The 23216-nt window shown below is 41.1% G+C and overlaps 1 protein-coding gene across 5 annotated transcripts in view; it reads right to left on the reverse strand.

The window, feature by feature from the left end:
• Window positions 1-670: 670 nt before the first annotated feature.
• LOC126985437 (uncharacterized) overlaps window positions 671-23216 on the reverse strand; it is a 239188-nt gene continuing 216642 nt past the window's right edge. For 4 of the 5 annotated variants that reach the window (XM_050840306.1, XM_050840305.1, XM_050840304.1 and 1 more), the window contains exons 14-16: window positions 19519-19646; window positions 5158-5354; window positions 671-2231 (exon numbers count right to left, since the gene is read on the reverse strand). In XM_050840306.1, the coding sequence (XP_050696263.1) occupies window positions 705-2231; window positions 5158-5354; window positions 19519-19646 (1852 nt within the window). In that variant the 3' untranslated portion in view covers window positions 671-704. The remainder of the gene's footprint in view (window positions 2232-5157; window positions 5355-19518; window positions 19647-23216) is intronic. The other variant, XM_050840307.1, reaches the window with a different exon arrangement.

Raw genomic sequence — 23216 nt, forward strand, 5'->3', positions numbered from 1 at the left:
ACTTAGTACCCAGACTTTTCTGTTCTCTGAGAAGGAAGAAAAAGTTAAATATTTCCTTCATATCGCGGCTGTTTGGCATGAGTCACCTGAAGTCCGTTTTGGGTACAGGTGAGAGAGAGAGAGAGAGAGAGAGTTTATTAGGAAGAAGTTTTGTATAAGAAAGTTGCAAGGAAATAGTTCGTGTTCACCTTGAGTGTGTGTGTGTGTGTGTGTGTGTGTGTGTGTGTGTGTGTGTGTGTGTGTGTGTGTGTGTGTGTGTGTTTTCCTCATTTCCCACCTGCTGGTTCTCCCTTCCTTCCTCTTAATTAGTGCGTTGTTGTTGTTGTTGTTGTTGTTGTTGTTGTTGTTGTTGTTGCTGCTGGTGTTGTTGCCATGAAAACATCTCTTGATTAACTGCGTGTGCTCCAACTTAATTAGCGTAATTGTGATGTAAAGGGACTTAGCGGTGCTCGTACTGGCCGCCTACCTGTGTGTGTACACGGCTGTGGGTACGCTGAGAGGCAGGTGTGGAAAAAGCCTGGAAGAGTGAACAATGACCCTGCAACACACCAATACACACCTGGCTGTTTAGAAGAGCCCTGCAGCACACCAGCAAACACCTGGCCGAGTGGAGTGAGGCCCTGAAACACACCACTACAAACACCTGGCTGGGAGGAGTAAGGCCCCGCGGTACACCAATAAAAACATATATTTCATAAAACATTTCATACAAAACTCTCGTCCATGTCGTCGAGGCCTTCCTGCGGCTTGGCCTTCTCCTTCTCGTGGTACACGTGGAAATGCTTCTCGTCCCCGAAGCGCATCCTGGAGGAGGCGCTGTACCGCCGCGGGGGGTGCCTCTCCCCCTCGTCCACCTCCTCGGGCTCCACGCGCTGCAGGGAGCCACTGAAGGGCAGGTCAAAGCGGCGGTCCAAGGAGCGGTACTTGAGCAGCGCGTCCTCCTCGGGGCCGCGGGACTTGCCGGGGCGCGGCAGTGAACGGTACACGGTGCCGTCCTGGCGGCGCGGCGGCGGCTCGTAGTGGCGGCCCACCGAGGCACTCACGCTGGGGGACTTCTTCATGAGGGCGGCGGGCGGGGAGCGCGGCAGCAGCGGGTCGTACTCGTGGCTCAAGCTGCGGCCGCTGAAAGGGGGTCCGTGGTCCCGATCCCGGGGGTGGTGCAGGTCACGCTCCCGGGGGTGCAGGTCACGGTCCCGGGGGTGGTCCCGCAGGTGGTCCCGATCCCGAGGCAAGTCACGGGGCAAATCACGCTCCCGGGGCGGCAGGTCACGCTCCCGCGGCGGAAGGTCACGTTCCCTCGCCAGGTCCCGCGGCAGGTCACGCTCACGGGGCAAGTCTCGTTCCCGGGGAGGCAGGTCACGCTCCCGGGGCAGGTCACGCGGGGGCAGGTCACGCGGCGGCAGGTCACGGTCCCTCGGTAGGTCACGAGGGGGCAGGTCACGAGGGGGCAGGTCACGCTCCCTCGGCGGCAGGTCGCGGGGCAGGTCGCGGGACATGTCGCGGTGGAGATCCCGCTCCCTGGGCAGGTCCCTGTCCCTGTCCCTGTCCCTGGGGTCACGGGCAAACTCCCTGGAGCTGTAGGACGGCGGGGGGCCGGGGCCGCGGAAGAGGCCACGCGGGGAGCCGTAGGGCCCCTCGCGCCCCAGGGAGGTGGAGGAGGTGGAGAGGTACTGCGGGGCCAGCAGGTCCCCGACGTGGCCGCGGTCGTCGGACACGCTGCGGTATCGGCCCAGCGTCACCTCGCGGTCACGGTACAGGTGCGGGTCGCGGTCGCGGTCGTAGTCGAAGCCGCGACCCATGTGGATGCTGTGCAGCGTGTCGGGGTAGGAGCCGCGGGAGCCGTGCGAGCCGTGCGGGGCGTGCGAGCCGTAGCCGTGCGGCCCAACGTCCCCGTTGGGCCCCTTGAGGCTGCGGCGGCTGGAGTAGAGCCCCTCGTGGCTGGTGCGCGGCACCTCGTTCTTGTTGACCAGGATGCCGGCGGCGGGCTTGGGCGGCTCCACGAACAGCACCGTGCGGCCCTGCGACGCCTTGCCGTTGTCGGAAGTGCGGCTGTTCTCTTTGATGATGGGCCGCGACGGCTGCCGGATGATGGGCTGCAGGGGCACAGCCTCTCGGGGCCGCGCTGGGTCACGCACTGCGCCACCCGCGGTCCCGGCCGCCCCGCCCGACGATGCCTTGCCCACGTGGTTGTCGCTGGACGACGCCGAGGCGCCCTTGGCCTCAGTGGAACGCTGGGGACAGGGAGAGTCAGAGTGAGAGGCGGGGCGTGGCGGGGTGGACACGGGGGTGGAGGCAGTACAGAGGTCGGGGAGGGAGGGGAGGAGAGAAAATAGGCAGACCCGGAAGGAAGGAAGGAAGGAAGGGGTGCGGGCCAGGCAGGGTGGGGGGCGGTGGAGGGGAGGAAGGGACAAGTAGTACAGAGAAAACACAAAAACCTGTAATAAACATGACAAGAGAGAGATGAAGGGAGAGATAAGAGATCATCAACTTGATTAATGTTTCCTATAAATGTCAAGTTCTGGTGTCGCCTCCCTCACCATCTCCCTCGCCCTCTTCCCCTCACCTCCTCTCCCTTCCTTCTCCTCTCACACATCCACTCACACTGATCACCCATGACAACTCAGCGAATAATAATCACAGCAAAAAATAATAAGAGTAACAATAACAATAATAATGACAATGAAAAATAACAAAAAATAAACATACTAAGTCATGAGCAACCGAAGACTTACTCTAAAAATGTCACAGAAAAAAATATATAAAAAAACTCCATCCCTTTCAAGCCGAATAATAGAACGAAATGGCTAGTGGAAAATGATAAAAAAACACTACCTCTCACACTGTCTTGCCCAGAAGCTATCGATCACCATCAGCACCATTGGTAAAAAGGACAACATCACATTTACTTTATTTACGACTGACGGAGTGCCCCATAAAAACAGACAGAGAACGCAGAGGGGAGAAAACCTAGCGCTCCCCACCACTTAGAGGGGCTAACTGAAGAAAAAGAGAGGACCTAAATTGAAGCAACAAATAAAGTGATGGAGCAGAATCAACAGAACATTCTCTCGTGTAAAAAAGAGGACATGAGAAAACGGAAAGCTCACAAACATTTTAGGGGACAACTAATACAAAAAAGAAAAGTTAGATAAATAAAGTGCTAGATAAAAAAAAGGAGACAGAAAATGAGACAAATAAAATAATGTAGTATCAACAGAAAATTCTCTCGTATGAAGAAGAGAGGAAAAAGGTAAACGGATAGCTCAGAAACACTTTAGAGGATAACTAATACAAAAAGAAAGGCTAGATATGTAAATGGCTAACTCAAGGAGAATAATGAAGAAATGTAAGAAGCATAAACAGAACCTTCTCTCGTAACAAAATGAAATAGAGGTAAAGAGAAAACGGATCGCTCACAAACGTTTTAGAGGATAACTCATACAAAAGAGAATATAGAGAAATATTAATATAAACAGACAGAGGAAGAGAGCAGGAGAAAGAGAGGGACCAAGACGTGTAATACAATATACCTTAATTTATACGAGAAATGAACCTGTATTACCCGAGACACAAGTGCATGAAGGAAAAAATGAAAGAGGGAAGACGAGAAGAGAGGGGAGAGAACACAACTTTCTTCAGACAAATCACTCACGAGGAGAGGGTGAACTTGCTCCCCTCTCCTATCTCCCCTCTCCCTCTCCTCCTCCCCTTCCTAATTTCCGTCATTCCTCTCCTCTTCTCCTTATCTTCTCTCCCTCACCACCAGAATACTTCCTCTCTCTCTCTCTCTCTCTCTCTCTCTCTCTCTCTCTCTCTCTCTCTCTCTCTCTCTCTCTCTCTCTCTTGCTATACTTCACCAGCTTCCTTTTATTGCCTGTCTCCCTCTGTTTCTTTTTTTTTCTTACTCATGTTTCTGTCTTTCCCCTCTTGTCGTCACTTCTCACTTCTCTCTCTCTCTCTCTCTCTCTCTCTCTCTCTCTCTCTGACAATATGATACACACGCGCAGTTCTATTTTTATCACTTCTTCCTTCTCCTCTTTCCTCTTTCCTCTTCCTTGTTCTATCTCTCACATCGTCGCTTTTTCCCTTCCTTCCTCTTTTTCTTCTTTGTTTGTTTCCTGCAACCTGTCACTCTAATGCTACTTCAGTTTTCTTTTCTTTTTTTTTCTTTTCTATCTTTTTCTTGACTTCACACACAAAGTTTTCTTTTATTTCCTATATTTTTATCCTCTTCCTCCTCTTCCTTCTCCTCTTTCTGCTCTTCCTCTTTTTCCTTCAGTTCTCCTATTCCTTCTTTTATCATCTTAATGCCTAACTATCTCCTCGTCTCCTTATTTCTACCCCTTTCTCCTATTCTTATTACCCCTCTTCTTTTTCCTCTTCCTTCTCTTTACATTCTTTTTCTTCCCTCCTCCTCTGCTTCTGTATACCTTCTTCTTTTACCTTAATGCCTGACTACCTCCCTATCTCCTTCCTCCTTCTTCCTTCTCTTCTTCCTGCCCTCTTTTTCCTATTCCTCTTCGCCTGATCACTCTCTTTCTCCTTCCGCCTCTGCTACTGTATACCTTCTTCCATTATCTTATTGCCTCTTATCCCCTTCTTCCTCCTCTTCCTGCTTTTTTTTTATCCTCTATCCTTGATCTTGCTCTACGTTATACTTCCGCCTTTTCCTTCTCTCCCTTTTGCTCCTCCTCCTTCTTCGTATCTTTCCTATTTTATCCCTTTCTCCTCTTCCTGCTTTTTTTTTATCCTCTATCCTTGATCTTGCTCTACGTTATACTTCCGCCTTCTCCTTCTCTCCCTTTTGCTCCTCCTCCTTCTTCGTACCTTCCCCTTCATCCCCTTCTTCCTGCTATTTTTATTTTATTCTCCCTGTCCCTGTTTCGTTTTATTTCTTCTTCCTCCTCCTCTTTCTTCTTCCTTCACTCTCCCTTTGCACTCTACCTCCCTTCCTCCTCCTCCTCCTTCTCATTTTCTTCGCCTTCTCCTTCATCTCCTTCTTCCTGTTATATTTCATTCTTCTCTCTATCCCTACTCCTCTTTCTCTCCCTCTTTCTCCTTCTATTCTCTTCCTTTGGCTTCATTAACTCTTACTTCTATACTCTACATCCCTTCCCTTATCCTTTCCCTTCTCCTCCTCCTCCTCCTCCTCCTTACCTTGTCCGTGGCCGCATCCTTCTCCAGTATCTCGGAGGTGGAGGACGTGATGGGCCGCCGCGAACACTTGTGACTGGACCGCCGCATCCTGAGTCTGATGAGGGCGATGAGGATGATGACGAGGACGATGATGGCCCCCACGCCGCCCACGAACATGACGATGGTGTAGAAGGAGGGCTGGTCCGTCTCACTGCCTGCTTGGGGGTGACGTGAAGAAGGGGAAGGGTTAGAAGATGGGTGAGAGAAGGGTGGGATAAAGATGGGGTATGAGAGGTAAAGGAAGGATTTGGGGAAGATAGGACAGAGATGAAAGGGGAGAAAAGATGACAAGTGAAGAGGGTAAGGGTTAGAAGATGGGTGGAATGAAGATGGGGGGAGTGAAGATAGGGTTAAAGTAAAGGAAGGTTAGATGAGGATGGAAAGGAGAGTAAATGGATGGGAAGAGCAGACGCGGAGAGGGGATAGGTTAGAAGATGGGTAGAAGAAGGGGAGTGGAATACGATGTGTAGAATGAGGTTAAGGTATGATTAGATGACGATAGAGGGGAGGAAGGGAGAAGAAAGTGAGGGAAAGGGAAAGAAGGGAAGAGGGGAATGGTTAAGAGGGATGGGATAAAGATAAGGTGTAGGAGATAAAGAAAGGGTTACGAGGGAGAAAGAAGGGAGAGAAAGACAGGAGGGAGAAGAAAGGATTAAGGAAGCATAGAAGGGGGCATAAATGACATGAAAGGGGAGACGTGAAGAGGGAAAGGGTTAGAAGAAGGATGAAATAAAAAAGGATGGAGAGGGATATAAGAAAAGTTAGGGAAGGTTAGGAAAGAAGAGAAAAGGGAGGAAAGGGAGAGAGTGAAGATGGGGAGATTTGGTATTAGTGAGATGGGATTAGAAGATAAAGAGGGAGAAGAAAAGGGGTGGGAAAGAAGGTGAAGGGAAATGAAAGGGAAGAAAAAGAGTAATAAAAGAAGAAAAGGTATTGAAAAGAGAATAGGAAGAAGTGGAAGAGAGGAAGAAGTAAGGCAGTTAAAAAGAAGAAGAAGAAGAAGAAGAAGAAAGAGAGAGAGAGAGAGAGAGAATAGGGAGAGGGGTAAAAAGGAAAATAGGGAGGTGATGAGGAAGGATTTGGATGTTAAGGGGTGGAGGAAGAGGTGGAGGAGGAAGAGGTGGAGGAAGAAGAGGTAGAGGAAGAGGGGGTGGGAAAATAGAGGCGTAACAAATAATATAGATAAGTTGAAATGGAAAGTGCTGTTTTTTTTTGTGTTTTTGTCTTTTTTGTGTATATTTCAAATGAAGTGAGTTTTTTTTTTCCATATCATATACAACTTATTTTTATTACATTTTTCCTCACCATTTTTCGCTCCCATGTATTTCCCCTCACACGTGTAGTTCTCTCTCTCTCTCTCTCTCTCTCTCTCTCTCTCTCTCTCTCTCTCTCTCTCTCTCTCATCATGTCCCCTCTCACTCCCATATTTTTCCTACCCTCCAGAGGTATTTTTCCTCATCCGCCTCCCCTTTTTCCTCTTTTTTCCCTTCCTTCCCCTCACTCTGCCAGTCTTTCTCTTCCTTTCGCTGCAAAATACCTTGAAAGAGTCACTTGTGTTCTGTTAATTCCTGAATGATAATGATGATGATAATAAAAATGATAATAATGATAATGATAAAAATAATGGTACTACGGCTGCTAAAATTACTACAAGAAGAAGAAGAAGAACAACAACAACAACAACAACAACAACAACAACAACAACAACAACAACAACAATAACTACTATTACAACTATGACTACTACTACTACTACTACTACTACTACTACTACTTCAATTCATCTTTCTCCTGTCACTTTCATCACTACTTTCACATTCACCACCACCATCACCACCACCACCACCACCGGCAACAAAACAAAAAACAACAACAAAAGAAGTGGAAAAAGGTCAGAATTATTGGACGACATTTCTTCCATGACAGGGCGGAGAGGAGGGGTGAAAAAAACGAAGCCCCCCCTAAAAAAAGAAAAAACAGAGGAAAAATCTTTACAAACACAATTTGACTCCATTAACGAAACTCATTCTGAATAGACACAAGTTAAATTCCCTAAAAGTCGAGGAAAAAAAGGAAGTTTCGGGAAAAAAAAAATATAATACAACACGTTTTATACTTGACGGAATACATCATACATCAAGGGGAAAATAATACGTAAAAAGATAAACGATAATACAAAAGAGAAGTAAAAAAGAGAAAGAAGGAAGGAAAAAGGGAAAGAAAAAGAAAAAGAAGAAAAGAGAAAATTTGCATATATGAAGCTGAAAGAAAAAGAAGACAAAATATATTAAAGAAAGAAATAATGATAACAGAAGAGAAGTGAAAAACAGGAAGAATGAAACAAGGAAAGAAAAAGAGAAAGAAGAAAGAAAATGAAGGAAAGAGAAGTGAAAATTTGAATATATGAAGCTGAAAGAAAAAGAACACAAAATATATCAAAGAAAATACAAACACACAAAAAGATGATAACCGTTAAAGGAAAAAGAGAAGTGAAAAGAGAAAGCAAAGAGGGAAGAAAAAGAAAAAGACGAAAAGAAGTGAAAGTTGGAATACATGAGCCTGAAAGAAAAAGGAGATAAATAAATAAATAAAAGAAACAGGAAACAATAAGAAAGGAAAACGAAGAAAGTGAATAACAAAAACTAGAATAACGTATAAAACAGAAAAAAAGAAGCAATGAGGTAAAAAACAAAACAGGTAAGAAATCCAAGACACACACAAAAAAAATAAAGAAAATAAAACAAGAAAGAAATAAAATAAATCAGACCAACAAAAAACAATCATAAAAAAACTAAAGAAAATAGGAAAAAAACAAAACAAATAATGAGGAGAAAGGGGTAAAAAACAGGAAAGAACGGTAAGTGGGAGGGAGATGAGGTAGATAAGTAATAGGAGGGAGAGAAAAGAGAAGAGGAAGAGAAGGAAGAGGAGGAATAAGGAAAGGGTCAGAAAAGGACACCTCCCGAAATTGACCTCTCTTTCGGCCACTCCTCTGTTCTCTTTTTAGGAGCAGTGAGTAGCGGGCTTTTTTTTCATTATTGTTTTCTTTTTTTATGCTCTTGAACTGCCTCCTTTGCTGTAAAAAAAAGAAAAAAATAGAGAAGTAGAAATAAGAAGAGGAGGGAGAGGAGGGAAAGTGAGGGAAAAGAGAAAGAGAATGGGAAGGAAGAGGAGAGCGAGAAAAGGGTAAAAAAAATTAGGGAAGTAGGAAGAAGGAAGGTCAGTAAGAGAGCTAGGAAGAGGGAAAGGAAGAGGAGGAAGGGGTGGAGGGAGAGGAGGCGGAAAAAAAGTGATGAAAACTTGAATAAAATATAAAGTGAAGCAAAAGGAAGAATAAAATGCTAAAAGAGAAAAAAAAAATCCAGCAAAGAACAAAAATACACTAATCACAACAACGAAATACCAAAACAAAAACAAAAAATGGCTAAAAACAGTAAAAAACAACTATAAAAGCCAATATAAAGTGCAATAAAAGACAAAAAGGGGATAACAGGTGATATGAAAACAACACAAAAAAGTGAACTCTGAAAACCACAAAATTCAGGGCAGTGATTTTGTCTGATTGGCAGAGTAGAGAGAGAGAGAGAGAGAGAGAGAGAGGAACATAACTTTCATAATACATTTTATATTTTTATATATTTTTCTCTCTCTCTCTCTCTCTCTCTCTCTCTCTCTCTCTCTCTCTCTCTCTCTCTCTCTCTCTCTCTCTCTCTCTCTCTCTCTCTCATATTTTTCTTCCCTCCTTCACCTTTTTTCCATTTTTTTATCTTCGTTCATTTGTCGATTTAAATTTCTCTCATTTTTCTCCTTCATTTTTTGTTTCCTCTTTACTTTTTCATTTCTTTCTATTTCCCATTTTTCTTGTTTTTCGTCGAGTATCGAGTAAATCTATTTGTCTTTTTGTCTTTTTTTCCTTCTACGTCCTTTCATATCGTTAAAAACATATATGGGCCTTAATAGAGAGAGAGAGAGAGAGAGAGAGAGAGAGAGACACACGAAAGAAAAAAGAAAAAAAAGAAAACTCTAGAATGAAGGGACAGAAGGAAGGAAGGTTAGAAGAAACAAGGAAAAGAAAAAGATAAAGAAAAGAAAGAAAATTAAGAAAATAGACGAAGGAGAAGGAAAAACAAGAGAGAAAGAATCAGAAGAGGGCAAAGAAAATAGGAAAAATAAAAAAGGATGAAGAGGGGGTCAGAAAAACAGGGAAGAAGGAATAAGAAAAGATAGAAAGAAAATGGGAGAGGTGAGTGAGAAGGAAAAGGAGGGAGAGAAGGAAGAGGAGGAAGAAGAAAGGTTCAGGATATATGGAAGTAGGAAGAAGAAAGGCAAGCAGTAGAAAAGCAGAGGAGGAAGAGAAGGGAGAGGAGGGAAAGAGAGGGAAAATAGGAAGAGGAAGAGAAGGGTAACAAAATAGGGAGGTAGGAAGAAGGAAGACGAGCAAGAGAGCAAGGAAGAGGGAAAAGGAGAGGAAGGGGTGGAGGGAGAGGAAGAGGAAGAGGGAGAGAGGAGGAGAAGGGAGAGGAGGGAGAGAATTACCCTCCATCAAGCCACCGACACCCCATCTCCGTTTTACCTCCTACCAATCATCTCCCTCCTCCTCCATCTCCCTCCAATTGGCCTCCTCCTCCTCTACCTCCTCCTCCAACCCTTCCTCTGTCCCCCCCCCTCCTCCATTTTTTTTACTTCTTCCTCTTTTTTCCCCTCCTCCTCCTCCTCCTTTTTCTCCTTCTTTTACTCCATTTTCTTTCTCTTTTTTTTTTTATCTTCCCCCTCCTAGTTCACTTTGCTCTTCTCTTATCATCCAGTTCTTTTAAGATTTCCTCCTCTTCCTCCTCCTTCTCTTCTTCCACTTTATTTTTTTCCTTCTTCATCTTTTCCTACTTCCTCCTCCTTTTAATTTTTCTTTTCGTTTTTTTCTTTTGTCTTCTTTTATCAACTTTTTTTTCTCTTACTTCTACTTCTTTCCTTTCTAGTTCACTTTGCTCTTTTCTCCTTATCCAGTTCTTCATAAGTTTTCCTCCTCCTCCTCCTCCTCCTCCTCCTCCTCCTCCTCCTCCTGTTTGTGGATCCTGTGCCTCCAAATATTGGTTGACATTGTATTTGCTGCCTCAAGGGTTTGGAAACGGTCTTCTAAAAGCGCTCTCTCTCTCTCTCTCTCTCTCTCTCTCTCTCTCTCTCTCTCTCTCTCTCTCTCTCTCTCAGTGGATGATGTATTGCCGGGTTGCTTTATCTTTTTCTTTCTTTCATACTCTCTCTCTCTCTCTCTCTCTCTCTCTCTCTCTCTCTCTCTCTCTCTCTCTCTCTCTCTCTCTCTCTCTCTCTCTCTCTCTCTCTCTCTCTCTCTCTCCCGGGCCAGGACTCCATACATCTTTTTTTTTTGTTAGGTTTCGTTTGCAATCCATCCACTTTTTTTGTTTTTATTTTCATATTTTTATTATTTCCACTCCTGTTTCCAAATTTGATTCTCTCTCTCTCTCTCTCTCTCTCTCTCTCTCTCTCTCTCTCTCTCTCTCTCTCTCTCTCTCTCTCTCTCTCTGTGTGTGTGTGTGTGTGTGTGTGTGTGTGTGTGTGTGTGTGTGTGTGTGTGTGTGTGTGTTCGTGTGTATGTTTGTTTTGTTCTCTTCCCTTAGACTCGATCACAACTAAGAGGAAAAATAAGGATTGGCGTCACTGGTTCTGGTTTCGTTTTAATCTTTGTTCTCTTTTGTTTTTTATTTTTTATTTTATTTTGTTTGTTTTTCCGTCCAGTTTGTTTGTTTCTATTCATTTTGATCCTAACCTATTTCATTGCTTTATCAATTTTCTTTTTTCTTGATTTCGTTTTCATATTTCCTCGTTTTGTTTTCTTTTTCACTTTTCTTTGTTTTTCTCTTCCAGTGTTTGTTTTTATTAATTTTCATCCTAATGATTTCGTTTTCATATTTATTAGTTTTATTTTGTTTTTCTCTCTTTTTTTCCTTCCAGTTAGTTTCTGAATTAATTTTGATCCCTACCTATTTTTCTTTTCTTTTTTCAAATTTCTTTTTTTTGTTTATTTTATATTTATTTTTATTACGATTTAATATATATTCGTTTTGCTGTCTTCTTCACTTTTTTTTTGTTTTTCCTGCCAGTTATTTTCTTTTTAATTCATTCAATCCTAACTTTTTTTCTTTTTTAATTTCCCTTTTTTTGTTTTTTCATTTCTTTCCTTTCTCAATTTGTTGGTTTCATTTTTCGTTCCTTTCTCAATTTTCTGATTTTTCTTTATTTTTTCTTTCCCTTTTCGATTTTTTGTTCCTTTTTTTTTCCTTTCTCAAATTTCTTTATTTTTCTTCCTTTTCCAATTTTCCGATTATGTCCTTTATTTTTCCTTTCCCTTCTCGATTTTATGTTCCCTGTTTTTCTTTTCTTTCTCAAAATTTTCTTCTTTTTCTTCCTTCACACACACACACACACACACACACACACACACACACACACACATACTCATTACCGTTCAATCTCACTTCATTGTTCCATTAAATACATTTTTTCTCTCCCACTAACTAAACAAAAATAAAAAAAATAAAAATATCCATCTATCACTTCTATACATTTTTATCCCTTTTAGCAAACCATATTTTCGACGAGTTAACAGTTTCCTCTTTTTTCCCCTATGATCCTCTGGCTGTGTGTATATTTTATTTTCGCTGCATTCCGTATTAACTCCGCCCCGCGATTTTATGATGAAGCGAATTTGCGTGTTCCATTTTGGCGTGATGTTTCCCTCAATTCAATAAGTCTCAGCACACGGCCATGATTGTGTTCTTCTTTATCGGATTTTATAACTATTTTCCCCTTTTATTATCGGGTTTATTTACTTATTCACTCTATTTTATCCCACTTATTGACTTGTTCTGTTTATATTTTGATGGCTTTTTCTCGTTAATAAATTCCTCTATGGTTGTATTCTTGTTTATCGGATTTTATAACTATTTTCCCCTTTTATTATCGAGTTTATTTACTTATTCACTCTATTTTATCCCACTTATCAACTTGTCCTGTTCATATTTTGATGGTTTTTTCTCGTTAATAAATTCCTCTGTGGTTGTATTCTTCTTTATCGGATTTTATAACTATTTTCCCCTGTTATTATCGGGTTTATTTACTTATTCACTCTATTTTATCCCATTTATTGACTTGTTCTGTTTATATTTTGATGGCTTCTCTCGTTAATAAATTCATCCCTGATTGTATTCTTGTTTATTGGATTTTATAATTACTTTTGCGTTTATTATTAGTTATTTTATCTTCTCATTTCCTTTTATTCCACTTACTAACTTATTTTATTTATATTTTGACGAGTTTTCTGATACCGAATTTAGCAATGATTGTTTTCTTGTTTGTCCGATGTTATGTTTATTTACGCAGTTACAGTCTTTTTATTTCCTTAGTTTTATTCCACTCATTAACTTTTACATTTATATTTAACTGCATTTCTCGCTATCAAATTTATCCGTTATTTTTATTCTTGTATATCCGATTTTTAGTTCGTTAGGCTGTTATTATTGGCTTTTATATACTTTCTTACTTAGTTTTATTCCACTTGTTAATATATTTTACTTATATTTTAACTGAGTTTGTTGCTACCAAGTTCACCCATTTTCTTATTTTTGTATATAGGACTTTCTTTTAATTTCGGTCAATAATTGTATTTTCCTTATTTTTCATGCGTAATCTTTATTTATTCTTCATATATCTTTATTTTCTTTATTCAGTTTTACTTGTATATTAACTACATTTCCCCACTATCGAGTTAATCCATTGTTTTGTTTTTGCATTTTCAATTTTCTGTCTATTTACCTCTCATTTTTTATTTCTTTATTTAGTTTCATTTAATTTAGCATCTTATTTTTCTTATATTTTACTGCATTCCCTGCTATGAGATCCATCCATTATTCTATTTACGCATTCCAGATTTTCTATTCATTTGTGCTGTCATTTTTTTATTTCCTTACTGTTTTATTTTATTTATTTAGTATCTTCTCAAAATTTTCCTAATATTTTAACTGCATTTTCCGTCATCAAATTTATCCATTATCTTTTTCTTGCATTCCAGATTTTCTATTCATTTACGCTGTCATTTTTTATATTTCCCAACTTATTCATCTTATTTATTTGCATCTCATTAAATTTTTACTTGTATTTTAACTGCATTTTCCGTTATCAAATCTATCCATTATTTTAGTCTTGCATTCCAGATTTTCTATATTCACGCAGTTATTTTCTGGTTCGTTATTCCTTTATTTCTATTTTTAGTCTCGTTAAATTTATCCACGTTTTTACTTTTAATCCAACCTTTCCAACCTGCCCTTCCCCGCCACTAAATAAATCGCGTCTCTTTATTATGTATTCTCGTGCACTCCACATTTTCCATTTATTTTCTCTTTATTTACGCCTTCGGTCCGGATCATTTTATTTCCTTCAGTAAGCTTTAAAATTATTATTGCACTTAATATTTATATTGACTATATTTCCTGTCACTTAGAATTTCCTCACCTCTCTCTTTTAATCTATTTCCGCGCAGAGTTTCTCATTTATTTATTTATTTGCATCTTTTATTATTGATAATTTTATTCCTTTTCGTAGTTTTAATTTATTTTTTTCTGTTTTTTTATATTATTATCTTCATCTCGTAAATATCTCTTCGTGTTTCGCTACATTTTAGGGCATTTCTGATTTTCTATTTATCTGCATTTCATATTTTGTTGATTCTTTTTCTTTAGGTAGCTTTAAAACTGTTCTTCGTGTTCTTTATATTATTTTCAACCTTTCCCGTCCTCCATTATTTTCTTATCTCCCTGTTTTAATAGAGTTCCGTTCATTCTGAGTTTCTATTTATTTGCACGTTCATCTTTGACCATTTTATTCATTTTCGTAATTGTATTTTGTTGTTTATTTCCTCATCGTTTTGTATCTCCATGAATTTCTGTTAAGCTCCAAACTAATCATTGTTTATTTTATTGGTTTTGGTAGTTATGTATTCTTCTTTTTGTATTTATTATCTTTTGCGCCACTTCATGCTTTATTTTATCTTTTGTTTAATCCTTCGCTTTAGGCTTCGTTGTATCCTTCGTTTTGCGTTATTTTCCTCTTCTTTCTGTCTTTCGTAATCTTATCACCCAATATTATTTCCTCATCTCCGTCTATTAATCATCGTGTTGCCGTTTCTGCTTTATTCATCTCTATTTCTCGTTCTATCTTTTGTTTTGTCCTTCCTTTTGTCTATCGTTTTATGCTTCTTTCTATCTTCTGCATCTCCTATCACCAAATATTTCCTGGTTTCCGTGTATTAATTAACATGTTGCCGTGTGTTTCAGCTTCCCGCTAACTCACGCTCTCAGCCCTAATCCCAACTGTTGAATTAATCGCCCCACGCATTACCACAATTATATATTCGCGATAATTTCCCGCCGGCGACCAATTTCACGGCACCGACCATTAATTTCGGCGCGTATTCCGGCTTTCTTCTCTACCTGACCTTACCTGAGCGCGCGTGTGTACCTGGCGGCGCATGGCAATTACCCGGCCGCCACTTTTTGCTCCCTGCACTCACAAAACACTCCCGTGCCGCCCTTGTCCTGCGCTGCCCCTTGCTCCCTTTTACTCCCGTCCTCCACTTATGCTCTCCTTTCCTCCTCTTCCCGTTCTCTGATCTTGAATTTTTTGGCTTCCTCTTCGTCCGTCTGTGTGTGTGTGTGTGTGTGTGTGTTTGTTCTCCTCTTGTTCTGCCGTTTCATGCTTTTTCTTGCTCCTCGTTTTTCGTCCTCCCTGCTGTTCTTCACTGGTTTTCTTTTTCTCTTGTCTTTGTTTTCTTTTCTTCTTTCTCCCCTTCTTCTGTTACTGTCCTTCAATCCTCTTCTCTGTTGTTCTTTTCTTCTGTTCTTGCTCTCCACTTCTGTTATTTTTTCCTCCTCTTTTTTCTTTGTGTTCTGATTTCTATTCCTGTTCCTTTTTCCTCCTTTCGTCACTCTGTCCTCCTCTTCAGCCTCGTCCCTTTACCCTTGTCCAATTCTTCTTCACTTATTTTCTTTTCCTCCTTACGTCACTGCTCTCCTTCTCGTCCTTGTCCTCCTCCTCCGTCTCCTTCTATGGCTCTTATGCTCCTTTTTCCCTCTACTTCAACTCCCCGTTTGTCCTCCATTCACTCCTCTTATTCCGTTATTTATGGTGTCGTTCTATTCTACTTTCCTCCTTTCCTCCTATTCGTCTATGCCTTCTTTCTATTATTCTCCTTCCCTTCTGTTCTGCTTTTCTTCTTTATGCCTCTCTTCCTCCTCCTCCTTCTCTTTCACTTACTCATTCTGTTCTAAAGTCTTCGCATTTTCTTTTTTCTATATTCCTCTGTTTATTTCTCTCTTCTGTTCTCCCTTTTCGTATATAATTTTTTAGTTTCTTTGCTCCTCTTCTCCTCTTCCTCCTCCTACTCATTCTGTTCTCAATTCTTCTCATTTTCTTTTGTTCGTCCTCGTCTGTTATTTCCTCTTCCTCTTCTCTTTTTCGTATATCATTTTTTGAGTTTCTTTCCTCCTCTTCTCTTGTTTCTCCTCCTACTCATTCTGTTTTCAATTCTTCTCATTTTCTTTTGTTCTTCCTCCTCTGTTATTTCCTCCTTTTCTTCTCCTTTTCGTATATCATTTTTGCGTTTTTTTCCTCCTCCTTCTATTCTTATCCTCCTCTAGTCCTCTTTCTTATCCCTGTTCTTTATTATCTTGTTCTCATTTTCCATTTTTTGTCTCTCTTCTTCTTCCACTGTTTGTGTTCTTCTCCTGTTTTTCTTTTCATTCATCATTTCTACGTTTATTTCGTCCTCTTCTCTTCCTCTCCTTTGCTCTTCTTCTTTCCTCTTGTCTTGTTCTCATTTTCCTTTTTTTCGTCTCTCTTCTTCCATTGTTCGTGTCCTTATTCTGTTTATCTTTTCATTCATTATTTCTTCGTTTCTTTCGTTCTCTTTTATAAATGTTCATTACTCTTCTTCTGTTTCTGTTCTTCATTATCTTCTCATTTTCCTTTTTTCTCTCTTCTTCTTCTATTCTTCGTGTTCTCATTCTGTTTATCCTTTAATTCATCATTTCTACGTCTATTTCGTCCTCTTCTCTTCCTGGCCTTTGCTTTTCTTCTACTTCTGTTCTTTATTATCTTCTCATTTTCCTTTTTTTCTCTCTTCTTCTTCTTCCATTGTTAGTGTTCTCCTGTTTATCCTTTCATTCATCATTTCTACGTTTATTTCATTCTCTTCTATTCCTGTCTTTAACTCTTCTTCTATTTCTCTTCATTTTTTTTCTCCTCTTTCATTACTCGTGTTCTGGTTTTCTTTTCAATCTTTATTTCTACGTTTCTTCCTTCCTCTGCTACTCATGTCCTTTACTCTTCTTGCTCTATTTTTCTTCTTTACTATCTTTCTACTTATTTATCCATTCATTTATTCACGTTACATTTCCTCCGCGACTTTCTACTCTTCATAACAATTTCCCGCATTCATCGTTTCCTTTTTTATTCTTTTTTTACGCATGAATTTTTCCTCCGCGAGCTCCCTTTGTTTGCATATTTCCTTCGTTCATTCATATAATATTCCTTTAGGTTTTCCTCCCGCCGAGCCAAAGGAACGAGCCGACCGCCGCCGCCATTTCATCTTCTATAAAACACTCAGCTATTCCTTTTTTTTAACTTTTTTTTTCTCTCTCTCCAGCCCAAGTTTTAATATTCTCTCTCTCTCTCTCTCTCTCTCTCTCTCTCTCTCTCTCTCTCTCTCTCTCTCTCTCTCTCTCTCTCTCTCTCTCTCTCTCTCTCTCTCTCTGACTTCTTCCCCCTCTTCTTTTTTCCCTTTTCCTCCTCTTCTTTTTCCTCCTCTTTTTTCTTCATCATGTATTTTCCTTCTTAGCTTTTTTTTCCCTTCTGCTTATCTCTAATTGTTTGCTTCTCTCTCTCTCTCTCTCTCTCTCTCTCTCTCTCTCTCTCTCTCTCTCTCTCTCTCTCTCTCTCTCTCTCTCTCTCTCTCTCGTATATATATTCTCAACCCCTTCTCATCGACCCTCATTTATATATATTTTTACTCTTTTTTTCTCTCCCTCTCCTTCGTCTCTCTCTCTTTTATTTCCTCCACTCTCTCCTTCCTTCTTTCGTTCTTTATTTCGTTCTTCTTCCTCTTCCTCTTGTTCTTCTTCTTCCGTCCGTGGTTTAGAATTGTACCTCAGGCTATGTCCGTTTCATTCCTGTTCCTTTTTTTCTTCTTTTCTTTTCTTTCCTTTTTTTCTGATTCCTTTTTTCTGTGTTATCATCGGGGTATTACTGTTGTTTTTTCCCGTATTTTTTTTTCTCGTTTTTCTTTATATATTTTTTTGGTGAGTGTGAGAGAAAAGTTTAAAGTTGGTAGTTGATGTGTATTTTCTTTTTTTTCTTCTTTTGTTTAGTGTGTTTATGTTTTCTTTTTTACAAACTTGCTATTCTTCCTCTTAATATCATTTATTATTATTATTATTATTATTATTATTATTATTATTATTATTATTATTATTATTACTCTTTTCTTTATCGCCATTTTCATATTTTCTCATTTTTATTAATCTTCACCGCAAAACTATTCATATGCAGACCAGTTTCCCCCTTCTCTCTCTCTCTCTCTCTCTCTCTCTCTCTCTCTCTCTCTCTCTCTCTCTCTCTCTCTCTCACCCGGCTGCCCCGCCCTTCCCCGCTCTCGCCCAGGTGAGATATTGGGACAGGTAAGACTGCTACAGCCAGGTAAAGGAGCAACAATATTCTTCCTCCTCCTCCTCCTCCTCCTCTTCTTCCTCCTGCTTTTCCTCCTCCTGCTCTTATTCTTTCAACTTGTCTACACTACCGCATCTCTCTCTCTCTCTCTCTCTCTCTCTCTCTCTCTCTCTCTCTCTCTCTCTCTCTCTCAGCCTCCCCGTCAACTTTTTCTTATCACTGTCACCCTCAATTCCATTCTTCATATATCCCCCCTCCCTCCCTCCCTCCCTCCTTTCCCTCCTCTCTCCCTCCCTCCCTCCCTTATCTCCCTCCATCCCTCTCTAAGTTGCACCAAACCTTTCATCTCCTCCTTTCACCTCCTCTCCCTCCTCCTCCCCCTCCTTCATATCCTGCAAAACTTCCTATCCTCCTTCCTCCTTTCTAACTTCGCTTCCTTATCCCCCTCCCCCTCCCCTTCCCTCCCTCCCTTTCTCTCCCTTCTTCCCTTCTTTCTCTCGCTTCTTTTTCTACTTTTACTGCACTATCACCCTCTGCCATTATTTTCTTTACCCTCATTTTTTAATTCATCCTCTTTCTCTTTCTCTTTTTTCTTTCCTCTTGTTCTCTCTACCATCGTCTCTATCCATCATTCTCTCCTTTCTCTTCATCCTCCACCTATTTCCTTGTATTTTTCTTTTTTCTCTTTCTCTTCTTTCTTTCCTCTTGTTCTCTCTACCATCGTCTTTATCCATCATTCTCTCCCTTCCTCTTCATCCTCCACTTATTTTCTTCTATTCTTAGCCATCCATATTCTCACCCATCACCCTCTTCTTTTTGTTCTCATTCATTCCCATCATTTTCACCCTTCCCATCCTCTCCTACGCAAGTATCCCGTCTTTTGAAACTATCTTGTCATATGTTTTCTTATACTGTAGCCTTATATAACGGTTTTTGGCAATGTATTCAATTTATCCACCAAGCAAAGAACAAGCTCTCATACGCAAGTCTCCGATCATATATATTAGTGTAGTATGAAGTGTTTCCTAGGTTAGTATGTCTGTTTATACCACCAGAAGAAACAACCTCTTTCGGCCACTCCTCTAACTCTTTTTGGGAGCAGTGAGCAGCGAGCTTTTTTTTTTTTATATTTGTTTCCTTTTTTTATGCCCTTGAACTGACTCCTTTGCCGTAAAAAAAAACAAAAAAAAAAAACAACCTATCCCATCACCTCATTCTGTTCTCTTTCATTCCCATCATCATCACCCTTCCCATTTTCTATCCAAGTATCACCAATCTAATCCATCACCCATCACCCATCACCCCTGCTCACCCATCCCCCCAAAAGAAACAACCTATCCCATACACAACCGATTTTCAGAGCCATCACCCATTCCTCACCCATTCTGTTCTCTTTCATTTCCATCATCATCACCCTTCCCATCTTCTATCCAAGTACCACCAATCTATCCCATCACCCATCACCCCTGCTCACCCATTCTGTTCTCTTTCATTCCCATCATCATCACCCTTCCCATTTTCTATCCAAGTATCACTAATCTAATCCATCACCCATCATCCTTCATCCATCCTCACCCATCCCCGTGGACTCACCCATTCTGTTCTCGGCCGTCTTGAAGGTGAAGGCCTCCACCAGCCGGAAGGGGGAGTGACCATAGGGCGTGGAGGCGGACACGTACACCTCGTAGTCGTGGCCGGAGGTGAGGCCCCGCACGGTGAACCTGAGGGGGGGAAGGAGAACAAGAGCACAGGTGAGTTACAGGTGATCAGACACAGACGCACACTCTCCCCGCCCGATAAACAACAACTAAACCAGGATAATTAACGAAGCTACACCTTACACCTGTACACTTACTGTCTTTCCTCTTCCACCAACTGTATCTTCTCCACTAACCCACTTCTTCCTCCTGGCATATCCTTGATTATAGAAAAAAGGTGTTGAATACGTTTGATTGGGGTGACAGGTAACATGAAAAGGAGTCTGTAGGTTGGTGGGTTTATACAAGGCAGCTCCTGTAAACTTAACTCCACCTAACCTCGCTATCCATGTATTTATATAACCTCTTTCTGAATATATCTATCATACTGGCACACAACATGATTGCTGGGCCTGTTTCACTCATCCACCATTCTACTGATAAATCAATTTTTACCGATGTCCTTGTTGAATCACAATGTATCCAACTTAAATTCCATTGCAACGTGTCCTATCCGACTCTCTTACCGCCAGAACCTATTAACATCACCCTTATCTCCCTTTTTTATGTATGTTATCATCGGGTATTTCTGTTTCTTTTATTTTGTCTTTTTTTCCATTTTCTCGCAATTAAATTTTTTTTCCTCGTCTCTATATACACATTTCTATCAAGTCTCCGCGCACCCTTCACTTCTCTAGAGAATCCAAATATAACTGGTTAAGTCCCTTCTTACATGATAAGTGAGGAAAGTGGAAAAGGATGAGGAAAAGGACAGGTAAACGTAAGATAGTAATCAACAAGAACACAGGTGAGAGACAGGTACTGATAAAGGCTGATGGGGGAGACAGGTAAAGGGAGAGAGTGAGAGAGAAAGAGATAAATACAGGAGGGTGAGGAAGTGGACAGGTACACGTGAGATGGTGATTAACACTAACACAGGTGAGGTGCAGGTGCTAATAAGCGTGATTAGGGCGAACGGGGTGACAGGTAAGGAAAGGAAGAGTGAGATAAGTCTATGCAGGTGAGAAAGGGAACAGGTACGCGTGATTAAGGTGATAAGCGTGACGGCGGTAGTTGGCACAAGTGAACTAAGTCAAGTGCATTACAGGTGGAGATTATGGTGATTAGTGAAGGTAAGGATGAGCGAGGGAGGGCGTGGGAGAGGACAGGTAAATTGAAGGTGAAGTGGAGATCATTAGGTGAGTGGAGTGAAAGTGAGGAGAATAAAGGTGATGATTGTTAAAGGTGAGACAGTGAGGATGATGATGATGACGGAAGTGAAGGAAGGAAAGGAATAGTTGGAGAAAGTGAGGGGATTAGAGAAAATGATAAGGGAAAATGAATACAGGCGAGTGGGATAAGATAGAGGTGAGAGAAAATGAGTAAAAATGAGGAAAATGAGGAAAAAGATGAGGAAAAGTGAGGAAAATGAGGAAAAAGATGAGTAAAAGTGAGGAAAATTAGGAAAAAGATGAGGAAAAGTGAGGAAAATGAGGAAAAAGATGAGTAAAAGTGTGAGGAAAATGAGGAAAAAGACGAGGGAGAAAATGAGGAAAAAGGTGACGGGGAAAAAGGAAAACAGTGAGGGAAAAGTAGGAAAGAAGTGAGAGAAAAGGAGGAAAAGGGTAAGGGAGAAAATGAGCGTGGGAGAGAAAATGATGAAGAAGGGGAAAATGGTGAGAGAAAATAAAGAAGTAGATGAAAAAGGTGAGAGAACATGAGGAAAAGGGTGGGGATGGAATGATGAAAAGGGGGAAGGAGAAAATGAGGAGAGAAAAGGGGAAAAAGGGAGAGTGGAGATAAGGTGTAGTGAGGAAGGGGGATGGTGGTGTAAGGTGTGGAGAGGACAGGTAGGGATGTGGTGGTAATGGGATGGTGCTCTGGAGACAGGTACGAGGTGTGGCTTTGGCAGGTAAGGTGTGCTGTTGCGATTGTTGTTGTTGTTGATGCTGTTAAGCCCCGTTCACACTGTGCCGACTCTGGGCCACGACTACCCACGACTCTAGGGTACACGAGGTCTTGGGTGTTGATGTGAAAGGGTCGGGCAAGAGGTCTTGAGACTGTTGCCGAATGATGCGCCGACGTCGTGACGGGAGTCTGGAGTCGTGAGGGTTAGCACGACATGTTGGCAACTATTTGGCCGAATGTCCCAGACAGTCGGCAAGACACCAAGAGCCCAATAAAACCACCCCCCACTTCTTGGAGCGTGGGAACCAACTTGTCAATTGCGGAAGTCGCTGGGTTGTCGTGGCCCAGAGTCGGCTCAGTGTGAACGGGGCTTTAGTGGTAGAGGTGGTGAAAATGCGTGATTCATTAAACATTACGAAGAATAATAAAAAAGAAACACCACTAACAGTAATTACATGTGATGATGGTGATGATGATAATAATGAAAATAAAAATAACATGAATTAAAACGAGAGGAATGATGGAAATAATGATAAGTTTTCCATCCAAGCATTCTCTCTCTCTCTCTCTCTCTCTCTCTCTCTCTCTCTCTCTCTCTCTCAAAGCCTGTACAATTATAACAATACAATTAACAACATATTTTTTACTAATCCCACTTTCAATATATTTTTTCCTTCCTTAATTCCTTCTTTTTCTTCTTCCTAATGGTCCTCCTCTTTACAGTTTCATTTTTTTACACTTTTTTCATTCTTCTTACTTTTCAAATCATACTTTCCAAAAATAATAAAATTAGCATCCATGATTTTTTCCTCTTCGTGTATTTTTCACTTCATTATTTTCCTTTTTACTGGTTGAATAATATTTTTCATTGATAGCGGAATGACCTCTCTCTCTCTCTCTCTCTCTCTCTCTCTCTCTCTCTCTCTCTCTCTCTCTCTCTCTCTCTCTCTCTCTCTCTCTCTCTCTCTCTCTCTAAATCCTTCGAAGCTCACAGTGACACTCGATTTTTGGAGAGAAATCCCTCCTTTTCTTCCTCTCTCTCTCTCTCTCTCTCTCTCTCTCTCTCTCTCTCTCTCTCTCTCTCTCTCTCTCTCTCTCTCTCTCTCTCTCTCTCTCTCTCTCTCTCTTTCTTTTATTCATATATTACTTTTTTTTTTTTACTGTGTGTCTGTCTGGTCTGTGTCTGTCTGTCTCTCTCTCTCTCTCTCTCTCTCTCTCTCTCTCTCTCTCTCTCTCTCTCTCTCTCGACTAAAATAACGGGGCATCGACAGGTGTGCCAATAAAGTCCCGAAATGAAGACGACGGAACACACCACCTGTCCCATCTTGCCTTTTCCTCCCCTTCCTCCCCCTCCTCTTTTTATCCCTTTTCTCTTTTCCCCCCCCCTCTCTCTCCCTATTCCTTCATTTCCTCTGCTCTGTTTTTTTTTTTACCGTTTCCTCTCTCTCCTATTTCCTCTTTTATCTATGTCTCCCTTCCCTCTATTCTTTTTTTTTCTCGTTTCTTCTTTCTTATCTCTCTTGTTCTCCTCTTCTAATCTTCCATTGCTTCATTTCCTCTATTTCTTTATTTCATTTCCCTTCTTCCTCTCATTTATTTTACTCCTTTCTTTCCTCTTTTTCTCCCTCTTCATTTTTCTCTTTTATTTAATCTACTTGTGTCCTTTACCATTGTTTCTCTTTCCTT

Source organism: Eriocheir sinensis, chromosome 59 (genome assembly GCF_024679095.1).
Source record: "Eriocheir sinensis breed Jianghai 21 chromosome 59, ASM2467909v1, whole genome shotgun sequence".
NCBI classification, from domain to species: Eukaryota; Metazoa; Arthropoda; class Malacostraca; order Decapoda; family Varunidae; genus Eriocheir; species Eriocheir sinensis.